General features: G+C 38.9%; 1 protein-coding gene across 4 annotated transcripts in view; it reads left to right on the forward strand.

Moving 5' to 3' along the window:
* The window catches only part of CCNY (cyclin Y), a 118,897-nt gene that overhangs the window by 83,041 nt on the left and 11,320 nt on the right, over nucleotides 1-24,536 (forward strand). For 2 of the 4 annotated variants that reach the window (XM_041408680.1, XM_041408681.1), the window contains 5 exons: nucleotides 6,085-6,185; nucleotides 9,196-9,231; nucleotides 13,019-13,076; nucleotides 13,179-13,298; nucleotides 24,273-24,439. In XM_041408680.1, the coding sequence (XP_041264614.1) occupies nucleotides 6,085-6,185; nucleotides 9,196-9,231; nucleotides 13,019-13,076; nucleotides 13,179-13,298; nucleotides 24,273-24,439 (482 nt within the window). The remainder of the gene's footprint in view (nucleotides 1-6,084; nucleotides 6,186-9,195; nucleotides 9,232-13,018; nucleotides 13,077-13,178; nucleotides 13,299-24,272; nucleotides 24,440-24,536) is intronic. The other 2 variants (XM_041408684.1, XM_041408682.1) reach the window with 1 other exon arrangement.

Genomic DNA, 24,536 nt, shown 5'->3' on the forward strand with positions numbered 1-24,536 from the left:
CCTAATAGATGCAGCTTAAGATTCTTTCCAGGCATCTAGTAAGTTAAAATTAGCAGGTTTTCTTTAATGGCTTACCTAAATTTACTGTTTTAAATGTGTTTTTCTAAAGTCTTCTAGTTAGCTTCTTTTCCTGTCTTCTAGGGTGAAGAATTTTACCTCTCCTGTCAGCCTTAAGGCACTAAGTTATATGAAGTGATAAACTTTTTTACAGGGAGAAGCAAAAGCTAACTTTTGAGTTAGAATGAGAACATGCCTGACAGCTTTTTTACGAGGGGCTATGTAATACTTGCTTTGCTGGGAATGTAATAAAGTCCCTCTGGTGAAATTGCACAACAGTAGCAATTACACGCTTTGTAAATATAAGCCTTTGAGCTGATTTTAACAGTCAAAGAAATATTTAATCTTTCATGTTTGTAGAGCAGGGTGCTTTATCAGTGGTTAAATAGGACCTGCATGTGCTGCAGAGCAGTTTATTGGTGGTTCTGAGCTCCTCAGGAGCTCAGTAGCTTGCTGACATAATTTTCTGTAGTTGACATGAGTAAGGACAAGCTTTGAGAGCCAAAAACTTGCAAGTACAGATCTAGTCTAAGCTAGGCTAGTTTTGCACATTATCAAACATTGGTGAAACAGCTGAGAACAAAGTTGAATCATGAGGAACAAGGGGTATTACTTAAGAGTAGTTGGACTGGATTTTTTTTTGTAATTGTAGTTGTTGACAGAGGAAGATGAACATACAATGGTGCAGTTTCCTATTACTTTTGTTCTGGTGAATATATCTACACCAAAAGTAGACACTTTTGCTGTGTTGGCATTATACAAGATGAAAATAACCACAGAGCTTTGCAGAACCATGCAGAGAATTGTGTTGCATGGTTTTCTTGATTTGGGAAGCACTTTGTTGACCTGTAAAGTCATGTTTCTTCTGTGAAAAATGTTGTCAAAACTAAATCATGTCCTGAAGCAACAGAAGATCCTCAAGATAGGAACCTCCCTTTTAAAAGTCAGAAGCAGTCCTGGTATTTTTGCTTACTGTTATAATTTGGCTTCATGTGCACTTTTATGTGCCAGTTTTGCCTTTTAGCATCTTGGCCAGCCTTTACTGCCTGGAAGCTCATGGGCACGTCTGCGCAGACAGGAGCAAGCAAGGCTCAGTTTTTCCAGGGGGGAAATTATTATTTAATAGGACCTTTTAAAATTATGCACTAACTTACACCTGGTTCGCAGGAAGCAGAGAAACTACTGTCATTATTTACAACAGAAGCTCCAAATTCTCTTTTGATGGACAAGTGCAGAAGAACTCTGGAAAAGGCTGAAGCTGCTTTGCCACACTGGAGGCTGACTGGCTGACGGCCAGCGCTGGTACAAAAGCTGTATGGCTTCATTAGGGGAGTGTTTGCCCAAACAAAGGAATCCTGCTGAGCATCAGGGCAGAGAGCCACCCTAGTGCTGCTGAAGAGGCCAGAGCTGGCCCTTCAGGTCAATTCTGAGTGTGGGTTTTGGGCAATGTGCACCATCCATTAGTTGTTTCTACACAAAACCCCTCTGAAGTGCCTACTTCAACAAAAGAAATAGTAACATTTCTACATTTCTTCTTTCCCCACAAATTTAGATTTAATTTCTAAGTGATGCTTCCTGAGAGAAATTGTCTCTTTAGTACATTCTTTATGTGAAAAAGTTAGGAATTCATTGTGATCCCTTTCAAAGCAGGTACCTTGAAGCAATTCTGCAGTGCTTGTATGATTTTGATGGCAAACCAAGCCGTTAGATTTCTGATAAAATGTTTTTATGTAAACTTCAAGTAAAAACCTGTAGTTCAAACATCTTAAAACACACAGGATTTGGAAAATTGGAAAGTGTCAGGAGGAAGCTGGAAGAAAATAAAGCAGTGATATTTACTTAGTACTTGCTGTACAAGGGGAAAAAACTGCTAGTCTCAAGAGCTAGGAACACCTGCATTATTGGAAACTGAACCTTGATCTCTTATGGCTTTTTCTGTAACACATTCAAAAACATAGCACATTATAAAGCAGAGTTTTCTGTTTTATCTTCTTCTGTTAAGACAGAAATTCCATGCAATACCTATTTCATATTCATTGTGACCTATAATGTCAGCATTTCTTAGTGAATGTCTTTGGTTCAAATGAGAAAAATAGCAACTGCTTCTGGAGTAAAGAGCTAAGAATCCTCTCCACCAAATGACAGAAGATTAGTCCAGAATTCATCTCAAGAGCTTGTTCAGTCTGGTTTCTTGTCCAGAAGCAGAAGCCTGTGTCTAAGCTATTCCTGGCCTATGTTTGTTTTATCTCTTCTTTACTCTTTCAGTGATGGAGAGTCTATCACTGCTCAAGTAATTTAAGGTATCCCTGGTATAAGAAAAAGGTGGTAGCTTGGGTATTTTTGCCATCACCTCTTCTCACACTTAATACAATCTTAATTTTCCATAGTTTAATATAAGCCTGCTCTTTCTTATCCCATCGACAAGGGTCATGGAGAGCAACACCATGCCATCACCTCTTCTTTGTAACTTCCTTCAACATGACTTTAAGGCCATTATTTTTGCTTTGTTTCTGAAGAAAACCTTTCCAGAGTGCCTTTACAGTCCCTTGTAAATCAAGTTTTTCAAATCTCTGACTGATGTTGCTTCTCCGCCCTCCAGACTCTGAAATAAATTCATCTTTCTTGAAATACAGTGAAGCAGAGTGGATGGGTGCTCTACTCTGTTGTATACATGTTAACTCTATAAATTCTATTGATATATTGCATTTTTTAAAGAAAAATGTTCTCTGCTAGTTAATGTCTGCTGCAAATTCAATAAAAAGTACTTTGATACTGTGATCAAAGCTTTTGGTCAGTATTTTATGTGGAGCTGACTGGTACCTCTGTAGAATGTCCCTTACTTATACCTTCCAGTTTGAAAGTGATCCCTGGCTAATCAGAATATAATTTTCCAAGTAGTTTTTACCTGCCATGTTTTCCTTGGTTTGCCCTTTGGGAATTTTATGTGAGATGAAGTTGGAAGTCTTGCTGAAGTTGAGAGGCATGACATCTATGGCATCTCAGCTTGGGTACAGAAATAGTACTGTAGCTACTGAAAATACCTGCAAAGTGAGTCCCACTTCATATCAGTGAGGTGCATTGAATTAGTAAATATTTGTAATAGCAGAAGTTGTCAAGGCTTCACATGTGTCCTATGCTCATTTTTGCATATGAAGATTTACAAAAGGAGGTGTACCAGTCTGTCCTTCTCCCTGTGCCAGCCTTATAGTGGGATAGAACCATAGAAAGATCTCATTAGATAATTTGGCTAATTTTTCCAAAAGCTCTATAGTCACTCTCGGCTCTTTTGGTTTTTTTTCTTAATTAGAGCCTCTCTGACTTGTCTAAATGGGAGCATTTTTGTGGTCAGCTGTGATGGATTTCAAATACAAAGGTATTAAGCTCCTGTAGAATTTTGGTCACGGACCTATCCCATTGAAATGGACACAGAAGGGAATTTGTCTGTAGGACAGCGCTGAATGCTGAGCTGATGCTCAATAACCTCTTTTGTCCTTGGCAAGGATGGAGAAGGTTCCTTTGCAGCATTTTATGGGGGCTCAGAAAAGTCTGTTTAACTGAACTGTGTGACTTCAGATATCTCCCAGCTTACTCAAGATAAAATATGAAACTGAGGGTGTTTTCCAGCAATTGGAAAAGGCGGAAAATCTGTTACCTGCTGTATCAGATGGCTGCAGTTGGACATCAGAGTAGAAACTGATAATGTTACCTCCTCACAGGTCAGTTATTCACATGGCACAGGTGTGTGTATATTTACCCAAGGATGCAGCTTTATACTTGGCACCATTCTTCTGAGTGGCAGAGGTGCTCCTTCCTGCCAAGTTGTTGTGAACAGAAAGTGAGGCATGAGACACCACATATTTTCCTGAGGTGTGAAAAGTTCCAAGCCTAACGAAGTGTGATGTGGGCTGAATATCCAAGAAGAATTCTGTGATGTGGTAGTTTCAGAAATAAGGCACATTGCTCTAATTATTGACGTGTGCCAAATGTTAGAGTGCTGTTTACATAGGAAAATTTAAATCTGATAGTGATGTTGCTGCAGAGTTATTTTCTGTTTTTTAATTGTGCTTGCCTTGAATGAATCAGGTATATTTATCTTAAATTTCATCTAAACCTTTAAAGCATGTTGACACTTATTATGCAAAAAGAAAACTTTCCATGTGTTGGGTTTTTTTAATAACAATTCTGAGATATGTGTACATCTCCCTTTTTTTCCCCAGCCACTAGAATCTCATTTTTGTTGGTTTTAAGTTGCTTTGCATTTATCATGCCTTCAACAGACTAATGCAGATATTTAAACTCAACTGTGATAGAATAAGGCCTGTGAGTCACCAGTCCCCTAGTAATTCTCTCTGTGTGCATCAATGCTAGATAATAAATTTTATGGCATTAATATTCACAGTACTTCTAGTTTTTCTCTTTCTTGCTTAACATACAATAGCTTGGAAGGTAGATGGATTGTCAGCTTGCAAAGTTTTACAAAATACCTTTCCAAAGTTCTGAAGGATTTTTGAAAAGAGGTGTTTTTTATTTTCTCAGTAAACTTTTTCACTTCCAAGAAAAGCAGTTCAGCCAACAATTTTATTGGTCAAATGAAGGACCTTGATAGAATTTGTTGGTAAGCTTTCAGATAATTTGAACATAATGTTTCTACAATTCTCGCAGCTTCAGAAGATGTTGGGTTTTTTTTCAATTAACAGGAGACTTTGTGTGGTTTTTCACTCATGGCTGTGAAATACAGAAATATGACTTAGACGTGTGTAGGTTTTACCAGGAGTCTGTCTGTCTGGGTAGTGAATGCTGTTAAGAAGTCAGCTGCCTATGGAAAGTGGAACATTGGTGAGCTGATGGATGCTGGCACTTGTAATAATATCTGTTTTGGAAAGTGGGCAGGGGAAGATGTACTGAGGTAGGAGTCACAGGACTGGATCCTGGGTAGTCAGTTGCTCTGAGCTGGTAAATACCTGTGAATTCAGCTGATGGCATTGACATTGATCCCTCCACTGAAACACTGGAAACTACATTAATTGTAAGATGAATTAAAATTTCCATGTTGATATGCCAACTGAATTTTAAACCTATTCTGTTGTTGAGTCAAATGTGTAATTTGACTGATCTTCACTTTCCTGACCTAGGTTCTTGGTCAAGTTATTTGCTAGTGTAGATGGAATAAGCAAAGATAGAATCAAAGAGGATTATGGACTCTGAGAGCTATTAGCTGATGTGATTGAAACTGTTCTCTTTAGTCTGGTGGAGTGCTGGCTGCTCTAAACAGCTGATGGAGAAGCTCTCTCAGCAACAAATATTTAGAAATAGAGTTCTCAAATTCTCAAATGCCATTTTTTGGGCTTAATTTTCCAGTGTTTTTCTATGGTAGTACAGAAAAAGGATTGAAATATGTTGAAAACCTTTTCTATTAAGAGATTTTTTTCATTTGCTTATACACTTTTCTTCTGTCCATTGATCAGTTTTCTTCCTTTCTGATAACAATCTATTATTGATAAATTATTTTTAATGAATTCTCCTTGTTAATTTTGTACTTCTACTGTAAAGACCTGTTTCCCTTACTTCATTATGTTAGGAGCTTTTTTTAGGGTTTTAAATGTTTTTTTCTGCAAACATGGTTTTATATATGTTGCTAAACTAGTCTTCATTGCTAACACAATTTCTTTTTCACTCTTCCATTTACTCTTTTGGAATGAGGACAGAAATATAGGTCTTATTAATCTTTGCTTTCCAAGTGTATGTATGTATTTGAGTAAGCCTGCAGAAAAATTTTGGCATGGTTTTGGGGAAGGAGGGACACGGGTTTGGAACTTGAAAGCATTAGCAAGTCTCAGGCAGGGATATTTGTGACTATTGCACTGTTAATTATTTCTGAACTTTCTGAAATCTTTCAAAATGTGATCACATTACTGTGTGCATCATTGTGAGAGACAGGAATTTGTCTTTCTTAAATTCTTACATTTCCTCAAAAAAAATGCTTTGGTATTACATAATTGCCATTGTTCTTTTGCTTGTTTTTCATAGCATCCTCCTGGGCAGTTGAGAAGGAAGTACAGTTCCTGCTCCACTATTTTCCTGGATGACAGCACGGTCAGTCAACCAAACCTCAAGTATACCATCAAATGGTGGGTTTTACAGTTTATTTATTTTTGCTAGCACTTACATTTTATGTGTGTATTTATGTATATGTATTTCTGAACCATTACTAAGCAAGCTTCAAAGGTTTTGAAATAATAAATTTATTTAATCAGTCATGCTCCGGAGTTACTGGGTTATGTGTCAGATGAGCATTTTAAGTTTCACTGGTGCTTTTTTACTTTTGCAGAGAAATGAAATTGATATTTTTAGAGTATTGTTCTTTATGTTTTGTACTGCAAGGGGAAAATAGAGGCCAAATGCTCAGGCATTTTGTGCTCTTTTTTAATGGTTGCTGATAGCCTGTCTTGAGTTGGCTGTAGGTTGGTTACCTTGGTGTACACAAATGCAAAAATTTATTAAGACAGTATCTCTGCTGCAGAGGTGTTACATGAGAGACAAATCTATTTAGACTAACACATCCAAAGGAGTTTGTAATGTTGGTAACTAAGACAGTCCTTAATTTTTCTGTTAAAGGAAAAAGAAGGGAGAGGAGAAAGGTTTTGTAGTTAAACTGATGCCTGATTCCTTGTCAGCTCTTTCTGCCTGAAATATAGTCTTGCTTTTCTTCAGGTTTCTGTCACTAGTAACTTAAAAATAGTTCTGATTAACACTTGAAAAAGGTTTTCCATTTCTGATGTGTTTTGCCTTTTTTCCTCCTTGAATCTCATACTCTTCTGCTCTAAAATCCTTTGTATGCAGAATAAGTGCAGCCTTTTAGGTGGGGTTTGGGTCTCTTTTTGCATTAGAACTGCCATGGCTCGTGGGAAGAAGAAATGGGTTCAGGTGCAGCAGCCAAGAAGTATTTTCAGGACACAGAAGGATGAGCTGATAGTTGGGAAAAGGGGTGGTGTGTTTGGGAGAGGCTCAGGTGCATGGTGGGGAACAGAAGAGCTGGAAGAGCCAGTGCTGGGATTGGGCAGGAGTTGTGCAGGGCTGAGGCCAGGCTGCCAGCATGGGAAGGGTTGGAAGTTGCAAGGGCTCACAGGGCTTGAAAAGGGACCACAGAAGGTGAGAAACTGAACTCTGGCACACAAAGTCTCTGCATCTTCTGTCCAGCTGCACATTTGGCAGGTTGAAGGGTGAGGAGACAATAGGATTATTGCTTTTGTAGTACAACTTCATTTTTTTCCCCCACACCTTACAGTCTCTGCAGGAAAATAAGTATTGCACATAGGTAAATATAAGAGGGAGGCATTTTGCTCAGCTCATTTATCTCTTCTAGGTCATGTTATGCACTGGTGTGTTTAAAATATTACTGTATGCACTGCAGCATCTGCAGCAGTCAGGGTGGCTGGAGCAGGGTGATGGAAAGCTCCATAATCATCATTTCAGCACTCTTAGTGCCAGCTGAACCAGTGTATGAAAGGTAGAATGAAACTTGGATGAGTTACTCTTTTAGAGCCCTGAGAGACTTTCAGATTCTGATACAGATTTCTAAATAGTAAATATTTTATAAACTTAATTTGACATTTTGTTACGAAGGCACCAAGCAAAGCGGTGCACATAGGCTCTTGCATCTGCTTTCATTAAGTGAACTGGAGCTGCACGTGTGTTCCTAGGGGCATAATTTAAAATTAAATTTTAGGATTAATTCATTTTGTGAATATCTTTCTGTCAAATCAAATTCATTCATAAATGTGAGTTTTTCTTTTGTTCAGTAATAACTGTGGTCTTCATATGTCTGTGGTATACCCTATCTCTTGAGTCCTTAAATATGTGTTTGTAGAAAAAAGCCAAATTTAAAAAGCATGTATGCTCTAAGAACTTCTAATAAAGTTAGGTAAAAGCTCATAAAAATTTAGTAAAATATATTTTCTTTTAATGAGAAAAATATTTTCAACTGTATGGCTATTCAGAAAAAAACACAATCAAACCTGAAATAATTTAAAATTCTGTTAGAGTTTTAGCTCAAACATATTCTTTTCCTAACATGCAGTATCTCAGTTTTCATGTAAAAATTCTGTAATAAAATCAGAGAGCAACCAAATTGACTCTTAAAAGGTATTTTAGGGAAAAGGGGGGAATTTTGCATCAGTATAAGACATAAATATCTTACAGTGAATCACTGATGAAACAAACTGTCTACAAAGAGAATCAGTGAATTCTCTCCTCCATCCTCTTTCCCCTTTAGCTTAGATTGGTTTTATGCTGCTGCAATGAGTAGGGAGAGTGCTGGCTCGGCTTCGTTCTTCAATAAAAATGTATTGTGACTAAAGCAAGAGCTGGGAGTTGGAAACTGGAGGATAATCATAAGAACCTATGCTTTAATTTTGTTCCATCTCAGATGGGAATGAGATCAGTTAGTTGTGTATGTAATCAAAATCTTAACTTTCTGTGAATACAAGGACACTTTTTGTCTGTGTGCAGAATATAAACAGGGGTGCTTTGGTGTGTGGTTGAGAGTAGGGGAAATGCATAATGCAATAAGTTACTCAGGGAGTCGTCTTTCCTGAGTTAAAATAAGTAACTTGATGCCATAAAGCTGTAGGAGCTTGGTGTTTGAGTCTGCTGTTTGAGCAGCTATATAAAGACAGACACAAGCAATGCATTTAAATATATAATCATATGCCAATGGTGGTTAAAGCATTTTGTGCTAACCTGGCAGCCAAACTAAAGAGAATGTCCAATGGCTGTGATGCTTTGTCTTCAGCCTTGGAAGTCAGTAGGGCTTTAATCACTGGGTTTAGTGGAGTAGGGCATTAAATGGAAAGTATGTGCAGCTTGATACGTGAAATAAGAAGATAATATGAATATGATTATAATATGAAGTAAATTACTTAATTACTAGTAAAAAGGATGTAGTTGGAGCATACAAAACAAATATTATAAAATTGTCTGTTTACAGTTTTCCTGATAACTAAGAGTGAACAAAAGAAAATGGGCTAGTGACCATATACTGTTTGTCATGCTCTTTGCTAGGTTTTAAATTTGCATGCAATATGACAAAAAATATAATATGGCAGTCCTGAGATATTAACTCTGTATTTTTCTTTACAGTGTAGCTCTTGCAATATATTACCACATCAAAAACAGGTATGTGAATAGTGGAATCTTGTACTGAAAATATCTTTTATTGAAACAAGTGAACTGCTCAAACCCTAAAAATCCATGCTTAATTTCTTTTAAAATGTTTTTGGGTACTCATTTTCTTAACTTACAGGCTAGCAATAAGAAACACTTACATTTTCTATATGTATTATTTTACATAGAAAAATTAAAATTGGAGGATTAAGTACTGCAAATAATGGAACTATAGCTCAACATTCAAAAGCTCTGATGATTCAGTGTTTGGTTTTATATGCATTGAGCACTTCTGTATTGTTGCATATGTTGCACTTACATGTAGAAAAATCTGAATGGTATCTTTCAGTTTTATGTTTTTAGCTGCACCTTTGTAAAGTTAACTGTGTATATCAGTGATCAGTTAGGATTTTGAAATAAAACCCATGAAGTATACAGTAAGAGTGGCATTGTGAACAGATGTAATTCAAGATGCCTCAGAAACAGGGCAGGTCCTGGCTTATCTCTCCTGGTGTAGTGTGTTTCAGATCTCTGCTCAGTCAAGTTGATTGAAATTGAATAGAAAAAAGGTTCTCTAAAAAGTAACTTGGCACATATATGAGTTTTCTTCATGTTGAATTGTGCTTTTGTATCTTAAATTCCCTGTCCTCATGATACGTCACAGTATCCTAAAATAACATTTCCTGACATTTCTAAGGAGAGGTTGTATAAATAATTTAAGTGACTTCTGTGTCCATGGTTTTTCAATTGGCCTTTTCAGAGAACTTGGCTTAGATCTTGATTTATCAAGCCACTTAGACGTTTTTTCTTCTGGACTATAAGAAGTCCAACTAGAACAAAAGGAATTACTCATGAGTTTAAAGTTCAGCTGGTACGTCATTCAGGACCATGGTTCAGGTCACTGGAACCCATCACACTTCTTGAAACAAGGCTGACATCTCAAGAGAAACCTTTACATGTGCACAAGGGCAGAAAGGCTTAGGGCTTGATTCCCGCTCAAAGCTCTTGGAAGACTTTCTAAGACCTTGGACTGAAACATGGCAATATGTAAAGCAAAAGTTGGAGTGAAATCTTCTCTCAAACTTCTAATCTCATTTACCAGGAAATAAGGCATGAGTGCTCATGCTTGGATTACTTGTTTATCCATCTGTGGTTCCTTTTCCCCCCTTTTTCCATAGTTCCTGGATTAGTTTGGTTAGCTAGTGGGTTTTTGCTATGCTTGACTAAATAATAGAGATCTCAAAGATAATCGGGCTCCAAAGTTTTGTGGAAATCAATTATTAATTGTTCTGCTAAGTACCATGGCAGCTGAGTAAAAGGCTTGAGAGAATGGGGCACATTAGAGACTACAAAGGGTGAGAAACCTCAGTAAGAGTTTGCCAGTGAGCAGGAAGAATCCAGAGCCAGGGGCACCCAGAGCCACAGTGTGCCAGACATGGCCATCTGTGCTATTGCCATGGAGCTGATCCCTGTCTGCAGTAAATTATGCCCATTCGTGGGCTTGCAGAGCCTGATGCAATTGTGACCTACAACTGGTAGACAGAGACACCAGACCTTTATAAAATGAAGAGTACTGTGTCAGCATCTTGAAAACAAATGCATTCTGACTGTTACTTTCTTGGGAAAGTTGCTATCTGTCCTTTCACTTTTGGGATGGAGAGGTGATTGATTCAGGAAACTGCTTGCTGCTGCTTTCCCTGGAATGTGCCTGGGGTGGGACAGACAGTCCCAGCAGTGATGCTGGAGCCAGGCCCACGTGTGTCAGAAACTCTGAAGTGAGCGATGTGAAACAACTGTTGGGTCTTGGGTTCTCTCTGATTTGGGAGTGGAGGGACAATGTGATAACAGCACTCAGTTGTGCTCGCTGCTGAAACAGCAAGAGCAAAACATATGTTCTGTTTCCTGCTATTATAGGAGAAAAGGAAGCTGATGTGGGAGATTTTGGTTCATGTGGGGGGATGGGAAGTATGAAACCACTGTGACTCTTTGACTCAGGTTCATTTTGACAGAAAATGAGTCAAGCATCTGCTTTTCCAGAGAAGAATTCTTTTTTATACAGTATTTAGTTGGTCCTCTTCTCCTGCATAGGAAAACTTCAACCAAAATTACTTCCTAATGTTTCAAACCCTCACCAATCTAATTTTTTGAGAAGCTATGCATGAAATATAATATTTCTTCACGTTTCTCACATTTAATTTGATTGTAGCATTTTAGTTATCATTCCTTCCTTTCCCAGTGTCTCCTATCATGGTTATACTGATCCATTTTCTTCATGTTTTGATGTCTTAGCTACTCAACAAGTGATAAAAAACTACACCCATCTTGTTTTTGAAGGAATGCATAAGCATTGGTGAATTTGCTAAAGAAATAAAATAAACCCCAGCAAACTGACCATAAAGAATGCTTGAGTAATCAGTAAATGGTCCATTTTTGAAAGAGTACAATGTGTATTGTAGTGAAAACAAAAACCTCTCAAGTTTTTTTTAAACAGATTTTTGAAGGCAGTCAGGTGTGACTTCATAGCATATAGCAGCTACATCCTGAAGAAATAAAATAGGAAATTATTTGCATTGTCAAGTGCCGTAGTTTACTGTAGCACACCAATCATTTCAGCAGGACTACTTCTGCATTAAGATACTGGGTTTTTAGGTAGGGTTAGAAGAGTCTGGCCTAGAATCCTTGCTGATAGGAATTTTCTCGTAATTACCCCAGTCCAGGTTTTGGTTTTATTTATTTATTTTTCTTTTAGTTTGTTTGTTTGTTTTGTTTTGTTGGTTGTTTGTTTTAATTTAGGTGCTCTTTTTCATATTAAAAATGTTTCTTTCCAGTATTAGCCTCCATTTTAGTAGAAAAAATGGCACCTTCAGATGTTGAGTTAATAAATGTATTTTGCAAACATGAGTCCACTGTAAAACTTGTGGTTTGCATGCTCTGAGAGACACGTGCTGCTAAGTAAAGATAGAAAATATATTCAGTGGTTTGTTTGTTAAGAACTGTATGATCAGAGTACCAGGGATGCTAAAAATAAAGACAGAACTGTAATAAGTAGGTCACAGGGATGCATCTGTCCATAAAGTGCCTGTTCTGGTACAGTTATACTTCTTGGTTTTGTGTTTTTAGTGTCCTTGCCAAAGTCACATATAGCAAAAATCTTACATTGCATCCTGGATGTTAGGCTTGTGAAGTTACATCAGCGTGCATGCTGATATTGAGCTACAGGGATTTCAGGGAATCATCTAATAAAACCAATGAGTAGGAATATTATTTTGTCTGAATTTTTGTTTGTATGTGCTTCTTTTGGCTTTCAGAAATCATTCGTACAATAGGGTTTTTCAAGTAAATTAAAAGTGAAGCATGTATGTATTAACTAGAAGATTACTGTAAAAATAGCATTGCATATTAGCAAACATTTACAATGTTGGTAATAAAGGAGGAAGAGGAGTTGAGAGACTGCAGGGGTGGACATGAGTAAGTTAAAAAAAGGAGAAATGGAGAGTAAGCTGTGCTGGTTTTATCAAGTTTGCAGTAGTATTTCTTAAGCCTCACAGTAAAAAGCAGTTTTGTATCTTTGCCACAGAAAGCTGAGTGTTTTAGCATGTTTTGTAATATTAATTTCATATTACATGAAGGCCTTTTGGCAGAGTATGTGCAACCTCTATTTGCACATCCCATTTCATCAGTGGTTCTAAGCACCCCTCAGCATGGGGAGTGTTGGAGTTTGAATGGTGCACTTGTGTCTGTGAGGGTTGTGTGCTGCTGTGTTCAGATAATGACAGTGCTTTGGTTTTAATGCTTTTAGGGACACAGACGGAAGAATGCTCTTAGATATTTTTGATGAAAACCTTCATCCCCTTTCGGTAAGTTCATCTGCCTCTCCTTCCCTTTCATGTGAACTGTCTTTTTTTTTCTGTCTGCTTCGTTTTGTTTCAGTCACCTATTTGGAAGTATTTCTTCCTTAGAAATCCGAAGTGCCACCAGACTATGACAAACATGACCCGGAGCAGAAACAGATTTACCGCTTTGTCCGGACGTTGTTCAGTGCTGCTCAACTGACTGCTGAATGTGCCATTGTCACCCTGGTGAGTGTCTGAAGGGTGACATCAGCCATCTGACAGACCCAGTTTTGTTCTCAAAAGTTGTATTTGTATGATTTAATAGATCTAGGTGCTGCCAGGGAATTTTTGCTCACTGTGGAGGCCGAGGAAATTTCTTGATGGGAAGAGATGCCACAGTTCATTTCATGGGTAGAATAAGTGAGGAAGAAGAGATTGGGTAACATGTGACACGAAATCTGGGGTCCTGTCCTTGGCAGAGTGAGAGTGTTACAGGCCGCCAAGGTGACTCATAGAAAATGTAGGTGGCATGGATGGTCTGAACATGAGGGAATGTTAAAAGCAGAAAGGCTTCTACTTTTGGGGGGGGTTTCTGTGTCTCACTGTAGCTCCCAAGAGAGACTTGGGAACAGCTGCAGGTGATTTGATAGCACTAATAAGAATTGACTGGCACATGAAGGATTCAGTGAGTGACTGGGACATGTTGGCTCTTTTCTGCTTCCACTATGCTTGTCATGGGACTGAACAATTGTACTCAAGTCTGAGGTTTAGCTGCTTAAAAATAACACAACCCAAAAGAAGGTTCAAATTTTCAGCTGGTGTGGATCAGCAATGTGGATTAAAAGAGCTAAAGTGATCTCTACCAGCTGGGATTTTCTTCATTTTCTTGAAATTTATATCCTGCCAATACTGACAAGTCTTTTCAGCTTTCAGTCACAATTTTGGCCATGTTCTTGGCTCAGAGATTCTAAAATAACAAAATGGTTTTTTACCACTACAACATGTGGTTTCATGACAGCTTAGTTATGCATTTTAGGTGGAAGAAGGGGAAATTGGAGAAGGTGAATTTTGAAGCCCAGGCCTACTCATTTCCTCTGTTAATCTATTTCCCTTGGCTTCCAAGATTAGTTGGCAGGCTTTTCTTCTTCAGACAGTCAGAATGAATTGTACTAGCCAGTAAAGAACACGAATACGAGAGAAATAGGGCAAGAAACACCCTCCAGTGCTCCACCCTTCCCTTTTGTAGTTTTACTCTACCTAGTTGCTTGACAGCCAATATTTGTTTTCTGAGATGACATTTTACCTGTCTCTTTTACATAATTGTACTAAGTGCTTGTTCTTCTTCCTTTTCTTCATAAGCGTTTTCTTTCTGGAGACAAGATATGTTGTGTGAATCAGTATGTTCTTCTGTAATTTAATTAACCCACTGTCAAATACCTTGATGTATTTATCTGTTATTCAGTCTTGAGTTATTTGATAAGTGAGGGCACTGTGTAGTAGAAAAACAGGGGGCTTTTTTCCCCCTGATTAATAGCATTACCTTTCTGTTACTGCAATGCATGGGAAGTTCTTTCCCACAAGTCTTATATAACTACTTCCTTGCCTCTTCTGGTTCTTGTATGGTTCCCTTCCAAGTAATTCTTTTGAAGTATAAAGTTTTTAGTTAATTTGTTATATTGCAGAAGCAGCTTCCATAGATGTTAGTGCTTGAAAACTTAGGTGACTTGGTTTGTTTTTTTTTTTACCCAGTACAGGGGTAACAGGAAAAGGTATTGTAGCCTAGGTCTCAGAGCAGCCATGCAGATGTTTATGGATAGATTTGGTGCAGCCAATTGATTTGGTGATCACTGTTTAGCATTCTACTATTCTTGCCTGTGTTGTCAGGATAATAGCACCTGCCTGACCCCCCTTTCCAGAAACCTTCAGAGGTTACACATGGTGTTTTACAAGTGTGAAATTCTGCTGATGCTGTTCTCAGTTTCCTCTGTACTTCTAGATCCCATTTTTTTATTCGTTTGTGTCATCAGGAGGGGCCCCAGACACAGATTGTGTTGTTTTTGAAACACTCACATGTGGAAACTAATCTGTGAAAAAGCAAGTGACCCTTTCCCCCTTCCCGCACTCCTGAAATCTTAATAATGTTAATAGTGCTCTTTATGAACCTTGCAAGTGGTTTCACTTTTGATATCCTGTCTAGAGAAGGAGAGATCAGCATCCCTGCTGGAGCTTGTGTTTTGCCATAGTCTGGCTGTCCGTCAGAGAGCAATCTGATAGCCCTGTCTGCCGCTTGTTCCTCCTGGGAGGGCTGCCAGGAGGCAAGAAGTGTCGGCATCGGGACATTTTGAACAAGATGCTACAGTTTTATCTTTCTTTCACTCACTCTAATTATTTTTAAACAGTTCTAAGCACCCTTTTTACTGCCCACATCATTAACACGGTCCGACGTGCGGGGTTGAATGTACCCACTGTTTGTCTTGGTACCTGCATTAACCAGGTAAAAGCAGCAGTAACAATTAGTTCTACATCAGTCTGTGTTCAGCACAGGAGCTGAGTAAATGTGAAACTCCAGACTCTGAGATAAGCTATTCTGCAGCAAAAAGCTGGCATTGTGTGGCTTCAAGCACTTAATTAAAATATTTCAATTAAAGCCTCCACTATTACAGCAAAACCAATTTATAATTAAACTAGAAATTTAATTTTCACGTAGCCTCCAGAGCTGCCAAGAGATTTCCCATACTGATAGGTGGAAAATTAAAACCTCAGGTTGAAACAATTAAATACTAATTCACATTATTTATTTATAAAATAATATGATAAGAATAAAATTAGTTTTAAGAATTGTTTTGCTAATTTAAAGCTTGTGACTAGTGGTTCTAACCCCAGTGATCGGCATAACTGTATTCTGTGACCTGACTTACTGAAAAAAGTCTCTTGCTCCAGAGTGTTCCCACCTTTGCTAAAACTGAGAAATGCCTGTCTCCTCTTTAACATCTCCCTCAGTGCAGAGGTGGGAAGCTGTACTTGTGTTAAGCTACTAATTGGATGGCAAATAAAAATGTGAACAGGAGTGTTACCCCTACGAACAGGAAAACAATACAGTGTTTGCATGTCGGGAGAATTAAATATTTATGCTTTGTTCTTTTGTTCTGTGGAAACAATCCTATGAACTGAAGAGCAGAATGGTCCAAGTTTTCTGCTTTGCCTTGGCATGACTTTCTGAGTTTTTTGCAAATAGGCCAGATTAAGGCACTTTTAATATACATCTGTGTCCGTAGTGGTTTCATTTTGCATTTGCAAGCATGCTGGGTCTGCATACTGTAGACAGATCAGATACAGTGATATGTAAATGCATGCAGTACACAAGCTGAATTATTCAGAGAAGTTCAGAGGAGCGTGCTTTCGAAATACCTTAAAGAGTTTATACTGTGACTGAGGGGATTTGATATTAGCAAATTTGAAGTATGTGAGAATAAATTCTCCTTATGAAAAATAGGGATTTAATTAAACCAGCCAGATATTCCTGAGCTTTTACTGTATTCTTTGGTCACATTTTCAACACTTAGGTAAAGAGAGAATACTGCTGAGCTGTATTGTGAAAATTATTGCATTTGCAGATAATTTTGTTTTGTTTTCTGTGTATTTGGAGGAATGGTGAAAGTTTTTTCTATTGGTTTCCTTTCACGAGGATGTTTTTATTTTTGAACGCTGATAAAATACTTTATTTAAAAAGTATATTTCAACTGATGTGTAAAAAAATCTGATACTTGTTTAAAAGGAAAGGAAAACACAAAAGGGTGTCCAGAGTGCATAGAGACACTTGATCTGCAGAGGTCCTTTTCTGCTGGCCCAGTGTAACCTCCAAGCTCTCTGCAGCTGATGGAAGATGCAGATTTCCCTGAAGACCTTGGAGTGCCATCCAAAGCAGTGCTTGCTGCCTGGTGTGACTGCGAGGCAGCCTGAGCGTGGCTGGGTGTGAGCCAGGCCAGGCAGTGAAGCCAGGCTCTGTCTTGTGGTGGGAACCCACGAGGAGAGTTGTGTGTACCCACTGGTGTTGGTGTCCACCTTTGTCCTGATCTTCAAGCATTCCCGGGGAGGTGCCAAAGCCCAGCACTTGGCCACATCAGAAGAAGATCTCCAAGGTGTAGACAGAAGGTCCCTCGACCTGTGCTGTGGATCCTGAGCTCCTTGGCAGCTGACATGGCTCAGGGTGCTCTGGGTACTGGCGGGATAAGAGATTCTGGCCCCTGGTTTTAGGGCTGTTCTTATCTTTTGGCTGCGGTCCCATGTACAACACATGAGTGATTATCAGTTAATACTTACACATCTACTTAGTCAATTCTTGCCTTTGAGTTGCTGGGATATGCACTTAGTGAAAAGAGAACCATAGAGGTGGGCATTGAGGGGGAATTATTTTTAAATCACAAGGGAAGAGGACTTTCAAAGAGTGTGTATCTGCTCATGCCTCTTAGGCTTCTGTGTAGGCAAAGAATGAATGCTGATCCCAGTTTTAGACTGGAAAGTCAATGTTGCCTAACAGTTGGAGTGCATTTGACATGGATTATAGGTATTTGTCTTAAAAAGAGTAATTTTGGGGGCAGACCTGGAGATGTGTGACTTTTCTCTCAGTTCCATTTGTCCTTTTTATAAATATCTCTAATGGTACTTTGCAGTTGTTCACCTTCTTTTATAGTTCTGTGACTGCTTTTGTTACTTCTTTTTACCATTTGGTCTCAGAAATAAAAATGGGATGAACTTGCAAGGACCACAATGCTTTTCCAACAAATGTGTGGCACCAAACCTTTATAGAATATTTTAAATGCCCAGCTGGGCAATTGCAAACCACAGTTATTTCTGGAGAGTCGTGGTAGGGAACTGGCTGATGGCTTAGAACAGAGCATATGGCAGTTTAGTGATTGGATTAGAGCCGTGATTTGGCTGTGTGAGACCCGCTACCAATTATAATCTTTTCCATAAAGATATCATTTCAGTTTCAAGGCGTTGTGACACACTGAAGTTTTCTCATTAGAGAGAGATGACTCTGTATTTCTCCATAATATGTTGGGATGGAAGTGTCTTTGTTAGTTACTCTGTGCTCCTGCAATTTACAGTGTGGATTACCTGATGAGGGAGGGAATGAGGTGTTTGCAAATAAAGGTTTATTTGTAGATTCTCAATTATAGTAATTAAAATAACAAAGCCATTTTCTCCTTTCTCTCAATGTTAATCAAGTGAGAAATAATTTAAGCCACTAGTTTTATTGGTAAAATAGAGATGGAGTTTGACATAAGGCCATATAAAAACCACGTGGGAGAAGATAATATTTTGCTCTTGCTGCTGCCTCAAAATTCAGAATTATTCTAGTAATTTCAGTGACATTCCTCAGTGATTGCCCATTGCTTGAGTGTGCTGAGACTCCCAGTCAGCTTCCTTGGGGGCAACACACAATTCCTGACCTCTTAGTGTGGCACCACAGGAAATTCTAGTACTGCATACAAGTATAATTGTATAATAATTTCTGTTGGAAGGGACTTCTAGGGGTCATGTCTGGTTTGGCCTTTTCTCAAAGCACAGGCTGATCAGGGCCTGACCAGTTGAGTTCTGAGTTTCTCTGAAGATGAAAATTTCATAACCTCCACAGAAAACCTTCTCCATTGCTTTAGGGAAGCCTAAAAAAAGAACAACTGTGTTTTTAGTGCTTAGACTGCCACTCCAATGTAATAAGAGGTATCAGTGGGGTATTGGAAGTTAATGTTGAATGGCTTCAAGATGAAGTTACAAAAAGAAGCAAAACTTCTATAAGAACTCCATAGTTTAAAAAAAAAATATGAGTGTTTTTTGGTTGTGAAATACTGAAATGAAATTATGTGACACTTTCGTATTTGGTATATATCCTCCTGAAGAGGGGAAAAAAGGGAAAGATGTCTTCTCCAGTATTTTAACTTTTCTTTCTACTTGAGTGTATTATATAATGTCCAAAGTCTGCTATAATAGCCTCTGAGATGGGAAACATGAGATGCTGTTTCACACTAATTAAAAATGAACTCTTCAGTGCTATCTTTAGTTTTCAGTTTCTGCAAACGATTTATGGTCTGTTGATTGGGATGTTGTGTAACCAACACTCTGCTATCCAGGATCATGGGGAGCCTGACATCTTAGATAACTGGGGCAGCACAGGATACTGTGGATAGTTACTATTAAACACCTGGGGAGAGCGGGGTGGATTCACCCACCTGCAAATAACCACCCTGGGGATTAGCTGAAGCTCAGCAGTGGCCCTGCTGGAGCAGCGCTGCTGGGCCTTGGATGCTGTTGCTGATCCTGATAGTTTGTGCCATGTTGCGGTTCTGTGTTTGGATAAAAAAGCCCCCCAGGACTAGTGGTTATATTGGATGGCCTAATGCTATTTAGCATGCCACTGCAAGTCCAGGTCCTGGGAGTCAAGATCAGAGGCATCCAAACTAGGTCAGCATGGAGTTGTTTCAGGTCTGGCAGATTTAAGAGCTGAAGATATGTGCTGAAACAAATCAGTTCTGTACTTCTGCTAGACCTGAAATGGCTTTGCAAGCCATTTAAGTACATTCCTGCGGTGCTACATCTAAGCTAATGAACCTCTCCAGAGTTCATGGAACTTCCAGCCAATTTGGGATTATCTATACACATGGAGTAGTAATTTTATTTAATTAGTATAAATAAAGTCTCCTTCATTCAGATAAATGAATTTTTAACAGAGGCAAATCACCAAATTGGTTTCACTTATGGTTAAATAATAATTTGCTAATACTCCAAGTATAAAGGTCAGTCATTGTGAAAGCTTGGTGTTAGTCTGTGGGAAGAGATGGAAAATAATGCAATATTGCTCCTTTGAGATCTTAACTCCGTGCACTGTGCATTCTGACCTGTGCTTAGTTATTAAAATGTCCCCAGTGAGGTGCAGCTGTTGTCCATCCAAGCTTGTTAGACTGACAGTCATGTGAAATCATCTGATTCATTCCCAAATGCAGAATGTAGACTAATGGTGGTGGTATAGACTCTGAGGTATCGAGTCTGGAAATAGAAATGTATGTACAGACCAATGGCCACTGGCGTTTTCCCAATCAGAATTGTATTTTCATTTCAGCTAGGATTTGAATTACAGTACAAATGAGTTTTGAATATTGTAGTGCTGTTGTTACTAACACTGAGTTGTATTTGTTCTTTGCAAGCTGGAAAGAATTCAGAAGTGTTTTGTTTGACTGAAACCACTGAAAGTTTTGCTTGTGTCACATCAGTAACTTTAATCTGTATAAGTAGTCTTGTTATCATTCTGTAAAAAATACCTATACATACAGCCAGAACTAAGTGGGCAATGATAAATGTGATGAAGATGGCTCTTGGATGCTATGAAAATGCTTGAGCAGAACTAGCTGTTAAATAAAAGCAGAATAAACTTGACTCTTTTGAGAATTCATCTTTTGAATGTTTTATAGAGAAGTACTGAAAAGTTCTGCCTCAGAAGCTTACTTTCAGGCACTGCAAAGGATGAAGCAAATTGGAAAAAAGTAACAATGTTGCAATAGCTTCAATTTGTTTTCAGCTTTAGTTCCATTCTGGAGCATGGATACAGCTGTTAAAAGTTGGTGGAGGCAAACAATATTTTAACCTCTAGACACTAAAAGCTCTTTAGTTCTAGTTCCATGAAGGAACACCTGTCAAAATAATCAAAAAGATAGTTCTTAGACTTACGTTTTAAAAAAAAGAAAGAAAAATAGCATTTCTCACGTTGTTTCTTCTGCATTTTTTGTCTTTTGCAATTTATTCCAGCATTCTGAGATGGAAGTTGTAATATTCTTCTCTATTATGACCTTTTAAAATTCAACTTTATTATATTACTTCATGGCAGCTAGTTCTGAAGAATATGTCAAAAGTGTTTTGCTTTTGAAAATTAGGCCAGTGAAATTCATTACAAGAGAAAAATACACTGAACCACATAGTACACTCAAAATCCCAGTCTGTTTGATACAAAACCCGTATTTAAGAAAATGACCCTTGTGTTTAAGACACTGTTTAATGTTTAGACATAATTGCATACAAATGGTATTTCCATATCTCACATTTACCATTACAGGGCCAACATTTTCAGTGATTTTTTTTTAAATGAGGTGGAGCATGCCTCCCTGTGTGTGTGGGAAGACTCACTGGCTTTTGCCAGCAGAAGCAGGTGGTGTTCTCCCACCAGCAATGAGTTTGTTTGGGATGAGTAGCGTAGTGGTTAACCACCCCACCAGCCTTCCTCTTCAAACGGGCTGAGAGCCACCTGGCTGTTCTCCAAAAGTCTCTCCTGACTCAGCACATCTTTGCAGCAGCCAGAAGCACCCCCTGCAGCAGTGAGTGCATGGCAGACCCTGCCTGTCCTACTCTGGTATCCCATCATGGGACATCGTGGGCTGGTACTGTGTCCCACTAGGGCCTTGTGTATTGAAATGCTCTGAAATGAAACCAGCTCCATTTATCAGAAATAATGAACTTTGGGCACGTTTACACTGGGGACTGCTCACTTGGCTCCATGTGTGCTGCTATTACGAGGTTGCTCTGTATCAGCAGGGCAAGAGCTCAAGTATGTACCAGCCTGAATTTCCTGCTCTGCAGTCAGTGGGTTCTCTCTAGGAAAGAGACACGGGAGAGCTAGAAGAAAGACTGTGTGTGTGGCTGGGTGAGCTTGATTAAAAGTTGAAGACTTACACTAGTGTCTCCCAAAGGTACACTGATGATGTCACAAATCCTAGATTACAGTGAGTTCTCACACTGACTGAGGACTTTATTAAACTTTAACAAGTGTTTGCTGCTAGAAGTTTTGTTCTTCTTCTGTTTTCTCTTGCTCGAATATATACTTAAAACCCAAGACTGAGTAAAGGAGGTCACAGCAAGTGAACAAAATAAATGCTCCTTTAAGGCATGTTCAAGAAAGGAGTTGAGTTGAAAGCTACACTAAGTGCCTTTCTAATGGAGAGCTGTTTATCATCCTCAGTTTTAGTGAAGTATGATAAAGAGCCTCGTTCCAGCAATCAGTGTATTTGGAGTCAAGCCCAAGTTATCACCAGGGAAGCAAGAGTGATTTTTCACAACCCTCAACATACTATTGGAAGATGCATCAATATGGTAATGAAGTAGGTGTAGCAATAGAGTCTCATCAAACTCCTATTTAATTTTTGATTCTGATTTCTCAAGTGTGTGCTGGTGGGAAAATAGTGGCAAGTTTATGCTGCCTTTTTACTGAGGTGTAATTTCATCTGCTGTGCAGATGGACTTTGACAGGCTTGAGAGGCTGGCCTGTGCAATACTCATGAAGTTCAACAAAGCCAGCTGAAAAGTCCTGCATGTGGGTCAGGGCAATCCCAAGAACAAAATGCAGGCCAAACAGAGGATGGCTTGAGAGGATGGCTTCCCCTGCCAAGAAGAACTTGGATGTGTTGGCTGGGGAGGAGCTGGACGTGTGCACTGTGCTCTCACAGCCCAGAAAGCCAAATGTGTCCTGGGCTGCATCCAAAGCACTGTGGGCAGCAGGGGGAGGGAGTCTGTCCCTCTGCTCTGTTCACCTGAGTGCTGCATCCAGCTTTGGGCTCTCTGACATTAGAAGGGCATGGATCAGCTGGAGCAAGTCCAGAGGAGAGTGATGAAGCTGATCAGAGCGCTGGAGTACCTCTCCCATGACAGGCTGAGAGAGTTGGGGCTGTTAGCCTGGAGAAGAGAAGGCTCTGGGGATGCCTTGCAGCAGCCTTTAAGTACTTGAAGAAGGATTGCAGGAAAGCTGGAGAGGAACATTTTATGGGGGTTTTTAGTGGCAGAACAAGGGTTATAAATGGCTTTAACCTGAAAGAGGTTAGATTACATGTTAGGAAGAAATTCTTGACTATGAAGGTGGTGAGACACTGGACCAGGTTGCCCACAGAAATAGATGCCCCATCCCTGGAAGTGTTCAAGGCCAGGCTGGATGGGACTCTGAGCAACCTGTCTAGTGAAAGATGTTCCTGCCATGGCAGGAGGGTTGGAACTAGATGGCTTTTTAAGGTCCTTCCAAGCCAAACTATTTTATGATTCTATGTCTGTCCTTCCAATATAATTCTTTACATTTTCTTCTTTAAGTGCCTTTGAATTTCAGCCCCCACAAAATCCTTATTTAGTTGTTTTTCTCTCTCTTTTTCTAAGCTAGAGCTGTACATTAGAAAGGATATATTTTCGGATTTTTGTATGCTTTATGTATGCACTATAAATGTGGCATATTCATTTTAAATCTCCTAAAACTGGATGTGAAAAATTGAGATTTAAAAGGTTTGCATTAACAGTAGAGAGTCAAATTCTGTATTGATATGAAGGAAGTTAAGTTATCTGCTAATTTGATTGGCATAATATTACGGCTTCCATATGCTCTCTGCTTATGAAGCTCCCAGCATTAATGTATTGCTTTAAAGAAGTTTTCTGCTTCCCAAGGATGACTCCAGGGAATGCTGTATTTTCATTATTTGAGCAGCAGTTTTGCTTGCAAAGTTGACAAATTGCCTTTGTACGTACAAATTGTACGATATAGAGTGTAAGGAGTTTGTTTACACAGGCTGTCTGGAAAGCAAAAGACAGTGTTTTGCACAGAACCCCCAGGTAGTGCAGACATCAGGGAGATCCATGTGTCACCTTCTTACTGAGCTTTGTGTTTCTGCAGGCTCACCATAACAGATTTTGTACGTCAAAGTCCTTTCAGAATGATCCACTAAGTAAAAAGTCAGACTTCCATCTTCACTAATGGGCTTGACACATAATTTGAAATTCTGTTCTTAAATAACAGTTTGCCTTCCTTAAGAAGGAAAATAAATTTTTTTAACAATTAGCGATATTTTGTTTTACAGTATTATAAGATAACATTATGGTTTTCTTCAGCTTTGGGATGGCAGGCAGGGGGCAATCACAGCTAAAGAAGAAATGGTGTGTTTAGGATTCTGGTGTCTGACCTCTTGAAATGGGTAATAGGATTGGAAGGCAAAGGCCAACTAAAGTGGATTTATCACATCCAGTTTTGAGCCTGGCATTAACATGCCATGTATTTGAAACTACAACTTTTATAATAAAATAATCTTCTTGAAAGCATTTTTAACAGCATACTGTTTTAGAATTGCTGGAATGGGAATAGTTTTCTTTTTCATTTCTACTTGGTAGCAAAATAGATCAAGTCTTGATTTCGTTGTGTTTCCACAGGTATATCTTGAAAGACTCTTAACTTATGCAGAGATAGATATTTGTCCAGCAAACTGGAAGCGAATAGTACTGGGGGCAATTCTACTGGCATCCAAAGTTTGGGACGACCAGGCAGTGTGGAACGTGGATTACTGCCAGATCCTGAAGGATATCACGGTCGAAGACATGTGAGTGAAGTTCGTTTATCTTTGTCAATGAATGCCAACATCTGTGTCTGTGAGGGTGATGGGAAATTCTTTCATAAATTGTATGAAGTTTGTATAT

This window comes from Onychostruthus taczanowskii, unplaced genomic scaffold, assembly GCF_017590055.1.
Source record: "Onychostruthus taczanowskii isolate IOZ18803 unplaced genomic scaffold, ASM1759005v1 scaffold3, whole genome shotgun sequence".
NCBI lineage: Eukaryota > Metazoa > Chordata > Aves > Passeriformes > Passeridae > Onychostruthus > Onychostruthus taczanowskii.